The sequence below is a fragment of the Rhincodon typus genome, chromosome 9 (genome assembly GCF_021869965.1).
Source record: "Rhincodon typus isolate 14 chromosome 9, sRhiTyp1.1, whole genome shotgun sequence".
NCBI classification, from domain to species: Eukaryota; Metazoa; Chordata; class Chondrichthyes; order Orectolobiformes; family Rhincodontidae; genus Rhincodon; species Rhincodon typus.
Window position 1 is genome coordinate 19,626,618 of NC_063340.1, and position 17,769 is coordinate 19,644,386.

Here is a 17,769-nt window from a genome sequence, read left to right on the forward strand (position 1 = left end):
TTATTGACTCCTCTACTCATGGAAAAAGTACCTTCCTATCCACCCTACTGAAACCCCTCATAACCTATCCACCTCCATCATGTCCTCTCTCAACTTTTCTGCTCCAAGGAAAACAACTCCAGCATATCCAATCTTCCAGCATTGATGAGATCCTCCAGGTCAGGCATTAACCTCGTAAATCTCCTCTGCACCCTCTCTGGTACAATCATATTCTTTCAATAACTTGGTGACCAGAACTGCACATAGTACTCCAGTTATGGCCTAACAGTTCCAGGATAACATTGCTACTCTTGGCTTTATTAGCTGAGGATTAGAATACAAGTTTCTCATATGCCTTCTTAACCACATTATATGCCTGCCCTGCTACCTTCAAGAATCTGTGGATATGCACACCAAAATCCTTCCTATTTTCAGTGTTACCCAGAGTCCTACCCCTCATTGTGTAACCCCTTGCCTTGTTTGGTCTGTTCAAATGCATTACCTCACACTTTATTGGGTTGAATTCCATTTGGCACTGTTCTGCCCACCTGACAAGTCTATTGATGTCATCCTGCAGTTTATACTTATCCTCCTCACTACTTACCACCCTACCACTTTTTATGTCATCCATGAATTTCGTGATCATACCCAATACGTTTAAATCAAAATCATTAATGTAGACCACAAACATCAAGGGCCCCAGCACAGAGCTCTGTGGATCTCCACTGGAAACAGACTTCCAGTCACAGTAACATCTGTCTACTGTCACCATGTGCTTCCTGCCTTTCAGCCAGTTTTGGATACAATGTGCCACTTTGCCTTAGATCCCACGGGCTCTTCATTTCTTGACTAGGTATGCCATGTCGGACCTTATCATGAGTCTTGCTAAAGTCCATATAAACCACATCAAATATATGACCTTCATCAATACTTCAGTTTGCCTCCTTAAAAAGTTCGATCAACTTTGTCAATCGTGAGCTTCCCTTGAAGTAACCATTTTGACAATGCCTGATCAATCTAAGTCTCTCCAAGTGCAGATATATTTTCTCTCTCAGAATTCTTATCAATAACCTGCCCACCACCAAAGTTAGACTGACTGGCTGATAATTTCTTGGTCTATACTTTCCTCCCCGTTTTAATTATGGGGCAATATTAGCAGACCCACAGTTCTCTGGTGCCTCACCTGTAGCCAGAGAGGATTTGAAAGTTACTGCCAGGGCCCTGAGATCTCTTCCCTTGATAGCTGGGAAATGTCTCATCTGGGTCTGCTGATTTATCCATTTTTAAGGTGCCAAACCTTCTGGAACTTCATTGTAAACTTCTAATATGTCATAGTCCTCCACTCTGACATCTGTACCTGCATTGTTCTTTTCCATTGTGAAGCCTGACACAAAGATTTCATTGGGGTCCGTGCTCACAGCTTCTATACCCACACACTACCTTTGGACATTGAGGCATTTTTTTTTATGTATATTACTGTAAACTTGTCTGCATATCCTTCTATTATGGCCAGCCTGCAGTCATCTGACTGGTAGCCTGTAAACTACCCATGAATCTACTTTGGGCAGATAAGCCCCATATGAGATTACTTCTTCTTGTCCTAAATAACTAGTACATATATAAGCACATCTCCATGTTTATAACATGGTAATAGTTTGAGAGATAGTGGAGCAAAGGATTTAGCTAATTTTTGGGTTTGTATCAAAAGGTCAATTCATTTTGTAAGTTGGTTCATTTAATTTCTGATCTATTATCATGCATTTTTTCCTGTTTGTGAAGTTCAAGATATCCTCTGTGTTCTGAGCATTTGATGTGACTGAAGAAGTTGATAAATTTATTCACTGATAATGTCATAAAGCACTTCTTCATACAAATGGAATGGGAAATCTGCAAGTTTTCCACCTTGATGTGGCTGGGCAAATTGAAAATTTTCAAATTAGAATTGATAAATTGTTGTTCGGCAAAGAAGCAGGTCGGGTCAGTGAAGTGAAGATTAGTTATGATTAGGGGTACAGGCTCAAAGAGCTGAATGATCTACTTCCTTTGTTCCTTCAATAAGAAACATAATAATATTTTACAATGTTATATGTAATAAAGTATAGTACCTTCATGAGAGTTTTCTTTCTCAAAAGATAAATGGCACTGGAAGACTGGAACATCCATCAGGTGCAATATATGAAGGAGAATTTAAAGACAACAAATTCCATGGGACAGGCACCTACACGTGGCCAAATCAATTCAAATATATTGGGAGCTTCAATGAGAACAAGTGAGTGACTATAGACATTAAAATAGAACCTGGTCAATGTCACAGAGATGACAAGGATTCAATTATTATGAGCAATGGAGTTGTCATGATTGCTTGAGGCCAAGATTTGTAATGTGTATGGTTGGTCAGTGCATGACTACACGTGAAATGCAGTTCAAGGGCAAATGTATGGCAGCACTGAATCTCTGGATGTCTGATTAATGTAATTGCTTCTACCAGGACCTCACATTGCAAACATGTCCACTTCAACACTGCAGACCAAACATAAATTTACTCCACTGGGTATGAATGCATTGGCAGTCATTTTTCTTCCTTATTGCATGTTGAAATTTGGTGTAACCTGGTGTGTTTCCGAATCACACTCTGTGTGATTCCCCTAATAGTCAGGATTATTCCCCGCCTCGTTATTTTGTTTTGCTGTCCCTGTCAACTCCCTCAGTTTTCAGGCTCCCCATGTTCCAGTCCAACCTTTTTATCTGATCGTAAACATCCCCAATTTTCCTCTTAGTACTTGGCTTATCGCATTGCCATGCCCACTTTAGAGATCCACTTTGGTCCCATTGAAGTCAGAGTAATGGTGACATGTGAAAATAAAACCCTCCCACAATACTCCATACACAGCACAATATGGTGGGGGGAGGACAAGATTCCACCCTTAGATTCAGAATGGCCACCCTTCATTGTCATTATCCCCACAGCATGTTCTGATCCCAACTGATGTTATTATTGCACAAGTCCAAACCCTGACTGAAATTTGGCTTGATAGATTATATTGTGTTTTGAAAAGGTGGTTTGACATTGAAAGATAGGCACACAATGTTGCTGATTTGTTTTCAACAATTAAACAGAAATATATTAAGCAAGAAAAATAAAGATAGAATAGAATAAACTAGACTATTTACTTATAACACAAATTTAAAGATTTTGAAACATGCGGTGAAGTATAATCCCATTAAACTCAAAACACTCCTTTACAAATCCCAAAAGCATCCCTGTACAAGGCGCACACCAAAAGATCCCTTTCTCAAACACTTCAATGAATTTAATTTGACTTAATTCCCAGTCTAGAAAATCAGATAGCATCTTCTTAGATCTAAGATACACCTGATCTTAAAAGTACTTAGCTTCAGATAACCCTTTCAGGGTTTAATCCAAACACTTCTGGTCTGGAACTTTTGCTATCTTGTTCCCCTAAGGTACCCTAGTGTTAACAAATCTCAACTGTCTTCTCCCTTTCTGAAGAACAACTTAATATCTGAAAACATCTGCCAAACTGCCCGAAACTGAAAAGGGTCTTTTGTCTCTAATCCATAGATATTTCACCTAAGCTTAAAAATTCCAGAAACTTCTAACAGAAACCTTGAGCTACAATTGTTTATCTTATGAAATCATAAACCATCCTGAGATGAATAAAAGCCTATTATTTCTGAAAACTCATCTTCACAACTGTTTTTTTAAAAATCACCATTGCTATAAAAACACTCAAGTTAATTATTAATTACTTCAAATATACAGATAATCCAAATTTAACATGTAATATTAAAAATACGTGCAAGTATGTATGGGTGGCATAGTGGCTCAGTGATTAGCACTGTGAGAACCAAGTTCAATTCCACTCTTGGGCAACTGCCTGTGTGGAGTTTGCATAATTCTCCCCATGTCAGCATGGGTTTCCTCCGGTTCCCTCCCACAGTCCAAAGATGTGCAGGTTAGGTGAATTGGCCATGCTAAATTGCCCGTAGTATCTAGGGATGTGCAGGCACTGTAGATTAGCCATGGTAAATGTGGGGTTGCAGGGACAGGGTAAGGGTGGGATGCTCTTCAGGGGGTCAGTATGGACTCAATGGGCTGAGAGGCCTGCTTCCACACTGTTGGGACTCTATGATCACACAGTCTAAATCACAAGCATCACAACATAACACGCACTTGCCCCAGATGTGAGCTTCTCACTTTGCCCAACCAGACTTATTTCTGATAAGACTCAGACTATTATTGCCCAAACCCTCAGAACTGACTGTGGCCCAACCACTGAACTGATTTGTGTTGAAGCTGCTGTCCTAATGTCCCTTCAGCTTCCTATGTACCTGTAATCCTCTAACAAACTGGGCTTGATAGAGTACTGATCAGGGCCCAATCCCTGGATAGCAAATAGAATGATCCCCAGACAGCAGTAGGACCAAGAGGCTGACTGATCGTTGCCAATCTCAGTACTGTAAATCAGACAAGCCCATTGACTGACTGTGATAATACCCTCTGACTGACTGTAGTGCCCCTTGATCCCAATGAGGACTGGTACCTTTTGAATTTCAGGCAAAGCCTTTTGGTTAAAGCACATGTGTATTTGCCACATAAGCTTCTGGCACAATCTGTAGGTATTACATTGATGTAACACGATGCATGCAGCAACATGTCCGTCCCCTTGACTGTTCATTGCTGCCAATATGACAAACCATCAGCCCTTCTGTCTGTGGTAAAAGTCGATGCAAACCAGAAATGCTGAAAGTCTCAAATTAAGCACAAAGTGAGTGAGTGCTAAGAAAACAAGTTAACAGGTGTAAGATGAATCCTCTGTAAATGTATATGCTGCATGCGTATTCATGTGTGCATGCGTATTCATGTGTGCAAGGCAATCTGGCAGAAGAATGCAAGGCATAAATGTTCATGAACAAAGTGGAGTTCTGAAGAATTGAAGTGGTGTGAGTTGACTGATAGCAAACACCATGATTTGATGAGGCTGGTAGTTTGGTGAGGCTCACTTGCTTAGAGAAAGGGTGAAAGAGGACTGTGACTATGAGACATGCAAGGGTAATGATAGTGACATCATTGTTGGATGAAGGTCCAGTGAAGCAAGTGATGAGCTTTTGCGCCACCATAACCACTCTGACTTTCATACCAGGAATTGGCAGTGTTTTTTACTTGCTATTTTCTCAGGAAGAATAGGGAGCTGCATAGAAAGAGGTGAAATTAGCTAGTAATGAAATAAGGGAGCTACCACAAAATTGGAAATTATTTTCTTGATAAGGGGAATCTGATTTTTCTCATTCTCACTGTACTTTTCCAACTTTCTATTTCCCATGCTGCTCAAAGCCTGGGAAAATTCTGTCCCAAGACTTTTAAGTTAATCAATAAATATTTTACAGATTAATTGACGGTATTTTATGAATACTGATTCCTTTGAGAACTCACTAACACGCATAGAAGCTAACCTTTTAAGACACCATGTGAAGCTTATCTATATTCTGCAATGTTCATTCCATCCTACTTGCTAGTATTTTTAATGGAAAAGTTATACAGAGAAAACTTAAATATCATTTCAATTATATACTTTTTCATAAGTTCTTCCTTTGCAGATTGGAAGGGGAAGGCAAGTTCATAGATTCAGAAGGCTATGAATGGGTTGGCACATTTCATTACAGAGCTGCACCAGGGCTGAAATTGAAAATGGATATGTAATCCCTGACTGGATGAAACTTGTTCCTGGAACATTGGCATGTGATCACATTTCTGTATGCCATTTTCTTTTAAATATCTTAAGTATTCTTTGAAATACTTATTATGCAACTAAAACATTAAAGTAAAAATATAGTTTTATTTTTCAAAGAAACTAACTTATACAAATTCTGTTTAGTTTAAATGAAATCATTCAATTGGTTGGTTCTAACATGTTTAATAAAACAATACAATACTAACTGGGATATTCTGACTGTCTCCTGTTGTATCCTGATCAAATAATCATATATTAGCATTCACAATATGTTCCAGATGTCGGATTGCTGTGTTGGTGGGACCGCTTATCCTGAAGTGTGTGCTGTAATGAGAGTTTGGTTCATATTTAACATTGTTACAATGCCAGTAGAACCAGTCTAAGAAGGAGAATATTAATATTACATGAAAAAGCAAAAGAAGTGATATTACTAGAACCAAGTTCTGCATCATCCTTTCTACTGTGAAGTCTGACACAATATTCATTGAAATTATCCCCATGTCTTCTGGGTCCACAGACACATTCCCAATAAAGTCCCTAATGACAGGAGGCATTTCTGAAAATATTAGGTCCAGAACTGCCCCCTTGTTGGGCTTTCTCTGTACTAGCTAAAATAAGTTCTCCTGGAAACAACTTATGAATCTTGCTCCCACCCTACCTTGGGCATTAAAGCTCATCACAGTTAATATTTGGGCAGTTAAAATCCCCCACTGTTACTAGCATCATTATTCATACATTTCTGTGAGATATAATAATCAAGCTGATCTTTTTTCGCTTCCTCTCTCTGTTTGGGGCCCAAACCAGCAGATTGCCCCTTTTCTGTAACAAAAACAGAAGTGGCTGGAAAAGCTCGGCAGGTCTGGCAGCATCTGTAAACAGAAAATCAGAGTTAACATTTCGGGTTGAAACTTTAACTCTGATTTTTTTAATTTACAGATGCCGCCAGACCTGCTGAGCTTTTCCAGCCACTTCTGTTTTTGTTCCTGATTTACAGCATCCACAGTTCTTTCAGTTTTTAATTTAGTATTTGCCCCTTTTTTGTGTATTTTTTTTGCTTCTCCCCATATGGCTTCATTTAGTGATCCTGCCAAGATATCATCCCTCCTCAAGCTATAATCGATTTCTTGGTCCATACCAAGAGAGAGGCCAACCTCTCTCCTCCACTTTCGAGCTTCCTCTATTTCAAATGGGTATCCTATAGTCAGGAATATTGAGTTATCAATCCTGCTCATGTTTCAGGCAAGTCTCAGGGATGACCATATGATATCATATTCTCACATGCCTCTGTGCTTTCAGTTCATCTGTCTTATTTCTCAGACTCCTTTCGTAAACTTATATTGCACTTAGCCTTGCTAAACACACTTCTTTCTTACCTGACATATGTTTCCTCTGCCTCCCAGTCTTTCTTACTTTCATTTTAACTTCAAATTCCATCGCAGGTTCTCTCCCCTCTGAACTGCTTGTTGGGGTCCCATTTCCCCAATGCATCTAGTTTAAATCCCCTCAACATTAGCAAAGCTCCCATGAGACTATTTGTCATGTTCTAGTTGAGATATAACCTAACTAATTTGAACAGGTCCCACCTCCCTCAGAAATTGACCCAATGGCTCAGAAATCTAAACTTCTCCCTCCTGCACAAATTTCTCCACCTTCATATTCATAGGTGGTATCCCTCTATTCCCATACTCACTACTGCATGGGACCAGTAGCGATCAAGAAATTAGTACCTTTGAAGTCCTGCTTTTCAACTTCCTACCTAACTCCCTAAACTCTGCTTGCAGGACATGAATAGAAGCTGTTACATAAATGAGTTTGTAACATTAAAAGTCTTTTTAAAAGTCTGTTTGTCCCTGTAAAGTGCTTTAAACAAGAGGATCTACAGTCTTCTACATGGATGCGATAAGTTGTGTTTAATAATTGAAATTAATGATATGCCATAAATCCTGCAATTTTCTTTTCCTAACTGCATCTTCCAACAATTTTGTTCTCCCTCTCTCACACCATCTCTCTCGTCCCTCCTTTTCTCTACACATTCCTCCTCTTCTACTCCATCCTTCTAACCTCCTGCTAATCCTTTGCATATAATGCCTAAGTCTATCTCAAATCTTTCTCTCTCCATTTTATCCAAGGTGGAGCAAAATATCTTTAACAAAGCATCTTTTCTCCCTGGGCGAGTGCATCTAGTTACTGATCAGTCTGAAATTGTGGACTACACATTCGTAATAAAGCGACTGGAATTTCTTCTGATGCCTCTCCCTAACAGATGAAGACAGATGATAGATCTCCACCATCACTAAATGTTTAAGCAAATATAGAAAATGCTAAAATGTTGTTCTTGAAACTAAATATTAGTGGAGTATGTTGAACAGGTTCTGCTATACCACCCTAGTCTGGCATTCCCTTTTAAGCTGCTGTGCTGGTTCCTGTGGTTATAAATTATTAATTCAAGATAACTCCAGTAATCTACACTAAAGCAGTATCATAGCAAATTAAATGAAAGCAAACACTAGCATTCCACAATTGCACAGACCAAAACACAAGCGGACTCAAGATGGAATATTAATGGAATTAATGCCTTTTAGTTTTTTTTTAAATTGTCTCCCGTTTTCCATCTTTGGCTTGCCACAAATTCTTCCTTTGTTCTAACCTATGTGTCTACCGCTTTTGATTCCTTACTGTTACACTCTGGAATTGCCTTCCTCAGAATTTCTGGATTGGTACTTCCCTCCCAGCCTCCAAAGGCTTTATCAGGACTCTAACCATGCTTTAGTCACCTGCAGACCTTTTTCACTCTATCTTATTTGTTTTATGGCTACTCATTGTTCAGTGCCTTTTAAAACAATATATGATTTGTATCTGTACATAATGGTACAGTAAAAAAACTATGGTGATATTCTTAAAGCATAACTTCATACTTGATAACAGTTTTTTGCAGCTCTTCAGTTCTAGTAGCTCATGTATAATACAAAATTCCCAAGTATTCGTCTCCAGTAAGACTCCTTATCTCCATTATAATTTTGAACAATGAGCCAAAGAAGTCCAATAGCATAAACAGTAAAGCTTTGCTGTCCATAATATCTTGGGTTGCAATCTCACATTTGTCTGCTTCTTGAATTATCCATCAACTAAATAAAATATGATAATTGCTAAATAGAAGGTAGATGGACAACTGCACAGAATTTGCTCTTTCCATCTTTTAATGAAGTATAACAATCTGGATCTCGCCAGTGGATCACATGTGATAGACACTGTTCGTGGAGAAGCCCACAAGTTATCTAATTCTGAATTGGAAGATCTGCATTTGTCAGCTGTCTTAAAAGTGGAGAAAAATGTGGTCAAATTAAATACATTTCATATATGTATAAACTGCACAAATTGCCTGCTGTGTTTCATGCTCAACAGTGACGACATGATAAAAAAATCTTAACTGGCTGTAAAGCACTTTGGGATATTGTAAAGTGAAATATCCAAAATAAATCCATACATGCAAAGTTGTATCCAGATTGGCATCAATTTTCATCGTGTCACTCTCTAGCTCACCACTCCACTATTCAAGATAAATTTAAATGCTTTACCCCCTTATTGATTTGGCCAATTGTCGATATTTTTAAACAACCTGTTCAGAAGAGTTACAGCAAGCCCCTGGTGCAGACGGTACTTAAACTTGTGCATTCCAGCTCAAAGATAGGGACACTACCACTGCACCAGAAAAGCCCTTCAACCAATTATATACTTCTTCAAATTAGGTTTAGAAATAAAAAGATTTCAGTCTGGGTTCTTTAACTTACAAAAAAAAATCTATTGTGAAAGCAGAACTTATTTTTCAAAGATATAAAACTGATAAGCACAATTAAACACATTTGGAAGATTGAAAGTGTAAATATTTAATCTTCTTAATAAACCACACATGCATGTGCACACATGCCAATTATGAAAATAAAGAAATAGCTTGCTGTGTAAAGGATTAATTTTGAAGAAAACACACTTTAGCCAATAACTGTTCATTCATTCTTGGCCTATTATATGCCTTAGGCTCTCTCAATTTTGTGATAAACGTTATCAAAAGTGAATTTGCAAATCAGCTGATTGCAATTTTCAGAACAAAGTTTCTAGCTGTTTCAAGTAGCCATTTCAAGTGTCTTTGCAAACCAGCACATCAAAATAATCATACAGTTAGGCACACTGGCTACCACTTGCTGCATCAGATGGAAGGTCACTGCGGCATTGTTTCAGCATGAATGGTGTTACTTAGCATTGGAAAGATTGTTGGTGTGACAAAGCCAGATGCTGCTATTGCTCTGGGTGTTGAAGGAATCTGTTGTTATTTCTTTAACAATTTTATTTTGGTTTGAAATCTGGCACTGCCAGCTCCTATTAATACAGTCTTCCAACTGAGCAATGGGTTGCACTTTGTTATTGCATTGACTTTTCTGTAGTCTTTACAAAATCTGCACTTGGTGAGGCGATGTCATAATAATGATGCTACTGGACTAGCAATCCAGAGACCCAGTATGATGTTCTAGGGGCATTGGTTAAAACGCAGATTAAATTTCAATTCAATAAATCTGAAATTTAAAGCCAGTCTCTGTAATGGTGACCATGAAACCATTGCCAATTGTTGTTAAAAAAAAAAAGTTTGGTTTACTAATTACTTTGGGAAGGAATTCTGCCGTCTTTACCTGGTCTGGCCAATGGCTAAGTCATTGAGTCTTAATTTCTCCCTGATTTGGCATAACTAGCCACTCATTTCAAGGGCAATTTGGGATAAACAACAAATGCTGGGGTTGCTAGTGCACCTGCATCTCAGGAACAGTACATTTAAAAAAAAAATCTGCTAGAACCCTGAATTTTCCCCATTAGGCTTGGGCACTAACACAAGTGGAGAAATCCAGATCTTTGAGTGGGTTCAATTAGGTGGCTTCTCAAAATATATTACAATACTGCTTTCACTTGGACAGGTTTCTCTATACCCAAACGATAAAGATGCTGCTTTATATGACAGGATTCACCTGCATCTACATGGTGTATGCTAAGGTCAGCATGCTGGTGTGACCTACAGACTCCTTTAAATTACATGAGATGCCTTATTAGGTCTCCTTATTGTTTTGCCTCTAAATATGAAAGCATGATGTCTAACCGCCCTAATAGCTAAACAATAACTAGATGCTCGAAGGTTCATTTCGGAACTGTCCAAATTTCCTTTTACCTCATCCGTTCCTTCCTCCATTGGCCTTACTATCTGACATGAACGTACTTGCTTATCCTTGTCCCAGCAGTGGCACTGCTTCAACATATTCACATGATGTAGCAGATTTTTTTTCTGGTGATCTGGGACATTAAGTAATTTACTTTGCTCATCCTTTTGACCATGAACTATACTTTCACCTGTAAAGGCACTAATTCCAACACTACCCCGATTGAAATAGTCAAGTTTGGCATGCTCGTTGGCCTATTTCTTCATATTTAACTGTGAAGACACAAAGCTTTCCTGAGATACTTTGCAGGCTTTTATGAGCCACAAATCTAACATGGAAGGTATGTCCTTATGCTCTGAAAACTTTTCTTTGATTAGTTTCAGGGAACCTCTTGAATTAGTTTATAGACATGAGGTAAAAGAACTAAAACCAGCAGACTCATCAATTTGTCATCTAGAATTCACCAAAAGAAATTCCAGTCCTTTGTCCCAATCATGGGAATATTCATGACAATATGCCCTGATCATTGTACCATGAAACCCACAAAATAATGTCATTCTAAAGCTCCTTGTGTCTTTGGTTGGCATGCTGAGGACTATGGTTATACCTAGACTGCTCATAACTTCCTAAAATATTTGATATAAAATTAGAGTTTTAATCCAATGAGACCTCAATTATCCAATACAAGTGAAAAAAACTGGGTTAATTTCTCAACTACTCTTGTCAGAAATTGTTCAAAGGATGGTCTCTGGGAACTGAGGAGGCCTATCCATAATAGTAAGAACATACATAGTGTTCTGCTCTTGCTTTTAGTAAACATCCCAGTCTACCAATATCCAAAAATGTCCCCCCCTCCCAAATTGGTACAGGTATTAGGGATGCTGGTTTGATTGAAGGTTGTGGTTTTACCATAATCTAGCATAGAAAAACAGTGAGAAGGGAGACATGAGATTTTGATGCTGAGAAAGTGAGATTTTGACATAGGGTTTTAATGGCTAGATGCGAATCTCACTAATGTGCAGCAAGGGGTTATGAGCAAGCAACTACATATTATTACCTCATGTGTGTCAGTTGCTATTTTCTAAAGTAGTGGAACATAACTAAACAGCACTACTTTCTGATTTGAAAGTTAACCTAGCCAATGCACTCACCGTCCTGATGTCTGTCTTGGTAGCATTCCCAACATCTCAGGGCAGCATCCACCTGCATCCTCCATCTATGAAGATTGCCATCAGCAAAACACCAACCTCAACACATCTTGTACTCGCTAATGATACAGTTCAGTACTTTGCAACTGCACTTTGAAGCTCACCAACACCTTAAATTACAATGTTGCTGCCAGGCCACTTTGTGTGCAGGTACTGGCGCATACCTCATACACTAGAAGAGAGTGCAACTATGGCTCTTAGCTTGCTTATTTAGCACTCCCTCATTTTGCACTTACTTGGATGCTTACCGTACCTCTGTCTTGCCTTACCTTTTAGGACATATAGATTGTCAGACAGCTTGCCATGTTTGCCAGCAATGAACAGTCAAGCGGTTGACATAGTCATAGACTTATATAACATAGAAACAGGCCCTTTAGCCTACCATGTCTATGCCAACCAAACACCAAATTACATTAATCTCATTTGGCCGCACTTGGTCTACAGCCTGCTATGTCCTGGCATTTTAAGTGCATCATCCTGAAGCCTTTTAAAAGCTGTTGCTGTATGGTGTTGTGTTATGTCAATGTGCTAACAGCTTATGTGTCAAGTACACTGCATGTGCTTCAACCAACAGGCCTCATCTGGAAGTCCAAGGAGAGTTGTCTTTAGTCCAGTCTGGGAGACAATAGTTGGTCAGGGATTTTTGCAACTGTCAGTCAAGGGCAAGGTCTGACCTCAGTCCAGGTGGCTTGCCTATGATTAGTCAACCACTTGAGAGTGGTCAAGGTGCGGAGTTCCATTCTATTACAATCTAGACAGCGGATCACAGGCAACCCCAATGGTTGAATCCAACTAATCCAGGGACCAGCAGTCAGTCATTCAGGGAGCTGCTTAAAGATCAGTCATCAGTTGGAAGGAGCGGGTAGGCGGCAGTGAGACGGCCACAGTCCGTCCTGAAAATAAAGTGGCGTTATAAGCGGAAACTGCTGTGTTGGTAAAGCCAAGTGTGGGATTGGAGGTAGCATTCTGGGATGTAATTGGGGCAATTGCCATGAAGGAGGGCAACTCAACATACAAGGATGGAAGACAAGACAGCAAGGAAGGGCACAGGGTACTGCAGAAGGGCGAAGTGTAATTGATAATGGGCACAACCTTGGCTTCAATGGAAGGACAACGCATAATTATGTTGGCCATTATGAAGCTGTATGCCTAGAGTTCAGTGGTAAAGTGGTGAGAAGGTGAGAAGAATAGTTAAATAAAGGGGTTGTTAGGAATGTGGGGAGGCTCAAGCCTGATGGGGTAAAAAGAATATGGCTGTTGGGAAGCTATGAGCACTTAGTAACAGGCAGAGATTGCAATTGTCTCTAAGGCATTAGCTGTGTTCCTGTCCATCTTCATCTGATTTGCAATAGTGCAACGAAAATGAGAAATGGCCATCAAAACTCCCAGAGTAGACAGACTAAATTTGGTTTATTGACTGTGGGAGCAGGCTCTAATTGTATGCAGTATAACGGCTTGAACAATTATATTGATCATAAGACCATAAGAAATAGGAACAGGAGTAGGCCATTCAGCCCTCAATATTACCCCCAACATTCAATAGGATCACGGCTGTTCCAACATACCTCATTCACATCTATTTTCCCTTTAATATCGATTCCCCTACTGATCAAAAAATCTTTATTATCTCAGCCTTCAATATACCCAAGGACTCTGCCCTCACAGCTCTCTGTGGCAAAAAGTTTCCAAAGGCTCTCTTCCTTCAAGAGAAGAAATTCCTCCTCATCTTGATCTTAAATTGACATTCCTTTATTCCAAGACTATGCCCTTTGGTCCTAGAATCTCCCAGAGAGGGAAACATCCTCTCAGCATTTACCCTGTCAAGTCCATTAAGAATCCTATGTGTTTCACTAAGATCACTCTCATTGTTCTAAATTCCAATGAGTAGAGTCCCAGGTAGACAAACAGGAGGCTGGAAGAACACAGTGGGCCAGGCAGCATCTGGACGAAAGGAGCAGTCAATGTTTCAGGTATTACCCTTCTTCAGGGCTCAACCTGCTTAGCCACGGTACATAAGACAATCCCTCCATACCAGGGATTAGCCTAGTGAGCCTTGTCTGAACTGCCTCCAATGAATATCTTTCCTTAAATGAAGGGACAAAAACTGCTCACAGTACTCCAGATATGGTCTCACCAGCATCTTGTATATAGTTGCTGTAAAACTTCATTACTCTTATAGAGTCACACAGCATGGAAACAAGCCCTTCGGCCCAACCAGTCCATGCTGAACATAATTCCCAACTAAACTAGTCCCATCTGCCTGCTCCTGGCCCATATCCCTCCAACCCTTTCCTATTCATGTACTTATCCAAATGTCTTTTAAGTGTTGTAATTGTACCTGCATCCACCACTTCCTCAGGAAGTTCAGTCCACATGTGAACCACCCTCTTAAAAAAAAAATTGCCTCATGCCTTTCTTAAAATCTCTCTCCTCTCACCTTAAAAATGTACCCCCTAGACTTGAGACATTCCCCATCCTAAGGAAAAGGCAACTCATATTAACTCATTGCTATCTTTACCTCTCATTATTTTATAAACTTCTTTCAGGTCACCTCTCAACCTCCTACACTCTCCTCTTGAAATAAGGGCCAACAAATTCCTGACTATCTGCTGCACCAGTATGCTAGCTTTGTGCTTCATGTATAAATACCCCCAAATCCCTTTGTGTTGCAGCTTTCTGCAGTTTTCCTCCATTTAAATTATATTTTGTTCTCCGTTCCAAAATGAACATCACATTTTTCCATATTATACACCATTTGCCACTTTAACGTATCAATATCTCTCTATAAACCGTTTGTATCCCTCTCATAACCTGCCTTTCTACTATTTCTGTCATCTGCAAAATCAGCAACTGTACATTCACTTCCTTCCTCCAACTCATTAACATATGTTGTAAACAGTTGTGCTCCCAGCACTGATCCCTGTGGAGCCCCAACACTCATGGGTCACCAATCTGAAAAAGACCTCTTGTTGTGTAGAACTCAGATTCCAGATTAAAGACACTTGCAATTAAAGTTCTACATGTGCATCTTATACTTTGTAGATTACAAATTGATAGGTTATAAATCCTGGACACAAACAATCCTTACCCTGACACTGATCATTACAAATTAATCCCAGCAGTTTGAGTGAAGCAGAAACATCACAGGAAACCTTTAAAGTGTTAACTTGGGATCAACAATTTACAAATGCATTCCAAAGTCTCATATGATGCATATAGGGTCGGAGATTTTTCCTCACACACTTAACGATAAGTATTTCACAAAATGCTCTTACATGTAATGTTGCCTTTCTTGGGCTATGAGAGGTTGGGAAACAATGTGTCAGTGCTCCTATCACACTTACAATCTCCTATTATAGGTGTGCAAAATGGCTTGTAACCATACATTTCAGTAAAGGTGCCCTATGTTAAAAGGTCCATATAGAGATGTCCCACTGCCTTCCTTGTCAGAGGCCTCGAATGTTCCACTGTGTTGAGGACTATGATAAACTCACATTTGCATGTGCTGAGACTGCTGACTGATCACATTACTAAGGAGCTGCTTTGTCTCTGATACTCCTTAGTCAGGCTCATTGGAACCTTCACTAATGGATCACGCCACACTAAGTGCTATCATTGCTGTGGCTGCAGTACCACAAAGGGCCACAGAAATTGAGAACACGTGTCACTGAGTCCAGGACCAGCAGCAACCTCTAGTGGCTGCTGAAAAGCCTCCAAATGGAGAATTTGAAGGGCACCTCAGGCTGCCAAGGTGGTAAAGGAGGCATGGTTGTTTATCCTTGAACCACTGCCTCTAGATACACAAGACAGTGCCACAAGCTGAACAAGGATGTCTTGGGACATTGCCACACATCTGTCTCATCTGTTGGAGCATTCCAGGTGCAATGCATTATAGACTGTATACATGCTCAGCTCCATATAATGCTGCTCACTTCTTTAATAAGAAAGAATTCCATTTGGTTAATGTCCAAGTTATTGTTGACCACTGCTACTATTTCCTAGATGTCTGTGTCATGTATCCTAAAAGTTGCCATGATGACTATACCTTTGAAAACTCCCAGGTTCTTACTTCATTTCAAGGGAATGGCTGCTGGGAATAAAAGGCAACTCTCTAAACATGACTGATGACTCTATTACATAATCCCCTGACTGAAGCCAAGTGTAGATACAATGCAGCACATTCTTCCACCAAGGAGATCACGGCATAGACAATAAGCCTTCACAAAATGAGGTTCCAATGCTTGAATGGGTCTAGGGGTGACCTTGCAGTGAACTACAGAATTCCCACATTATCTTTGAATACTGTGGTGTGGACACCTGAAGCAATGAGGGGATGTTATGGACACTGAAAATTTGGGAGAGTAGCAGCAGTTTACTGGGGAAAAGATGACACTGATTATTTAGAGTGCAGCAGCATTGGATGCAACAAGCCAGACAGGACATATCTGACACCACTTCTAATAGAACTGAGTGAGGTGAAATCATTCATTGACCATCAATTTGTTGATGCTGGAAAGGCATGCAGCCCCTGTTCATTCCCAAAGGCAAATGCAGCTATTTTCTTAGAAACAAAAGGTGGTGGAGAAACTCAGGTCTTCCAGCAGCACCAAAGAAAAGCAGAGTTAACATTTTGAGTCCAACAAATGTTTGGGAAAGAGTACTGTTCCATTGAGCCAGACTTCTAACATCATGTTGCCTCTGTAGTTTCATTCATATAGCTGCAGTTAAAAGTGACAGTCAGTAGACAGGTGATAATATCAACATATTTACAAATGTAATTTTATATTTATAATGAAGTATCAGCTGCACCACATATGTGCCGTCAATTTTTTTTTTTTAAAAACACTGTCCCCTTGTTTTCCCATTTTTGAAGATGTCCTAAGGGAACCTGCCCTATAACAGAACATGTTGACCTTGGAGGTTTGGGTGGACAGCCCCAGCCAGGGTATATGTGGCGAGAGGGCCCATATATGCTGCATCTAGGCTTATCCTCCTCAGCTTGAACTTGCATAGGATTTAGGGTTGCAGGCAGAGTGGTGGTGGAAGGGTTGGGCACCTCTTCAGTATCCTAAGTGTGTGTGTGGGTGTGGGTGGGTGGGTGGGGCAAGGGGAGGGGGAAGGAGAGGCCAAAATTTGGTTCCTCCCCTGCTGTGTGCCTTCTGGCACCACTCTGACCCCTTGTGAGGGAGAGGCACCTGGGTGAAGTCAAGGTCCCTTGTACCTCTGTCACCTTTTAATTAATGGCCACACCAATGGAGTACAAATCTGTGAGCCAATGAGCATCCTGCTAGACCTGGGTCTTCATGGATCCAGATATATGCATGCCAGAGCTGGCAGGGCAGATAGCATTGGTGGACTCCTCCAATTTTTGATCCAGGTTGCAACAAACCTGTCTGCTGATGTACTTTAACAGTTATGTGGCCAACATCACGTAGTTCTCACTTGCTTGGGGCTAAGCAGGTGTTTTGTCTCTGGCAGTTCAGAATGCCAGAAACCTGGGAGTTTCTTTCTTGGATAGCTGTGGAGGCATTTCAGTGATGTGTGCCACTGAGGTTACAGTATTTAAGTTGTTGGAGGGCACAGGAAACAGCCTTGATAGTGCTTTCATTGAAGGATCTGTAGCTTCTTCCTCAG

At 40.1% G+C, this 17,769-nt stretch overlaps 1 protein-coding gene across 3 annotated transcripts in view; it reads left to right on the forward strand.

Annotated features, from left to right (window-relative positions):
• The window catches only part of morn2 (MORN repeat containing 2), a 24,285-nt gene extending 18,342 nt beyond the window's left edge, over positions 1-5,943 (forward strand). For all 3 annotated transcript variants that reach the window (XM_048600684.1, XM_048600686.1, XM_048600685.1), the window contains 2 exons: positions 2,112-2,248; positions 5,599-5,943. In XM_048600684.1, the coding sequence (XP_048456641.1) occupies positions 2,112-2,248; positions 5,599-5,701 (240 nt within the window). In that variant the 3' untranslated portion in view covers positions 5,702-5,943. The remainder of the gene's footprint in view (positions 1-2,111; positions 2,249-5,598) is intronic.
• Positions 5,944-17,769: the final 11,826 nt, after the last annotated feature.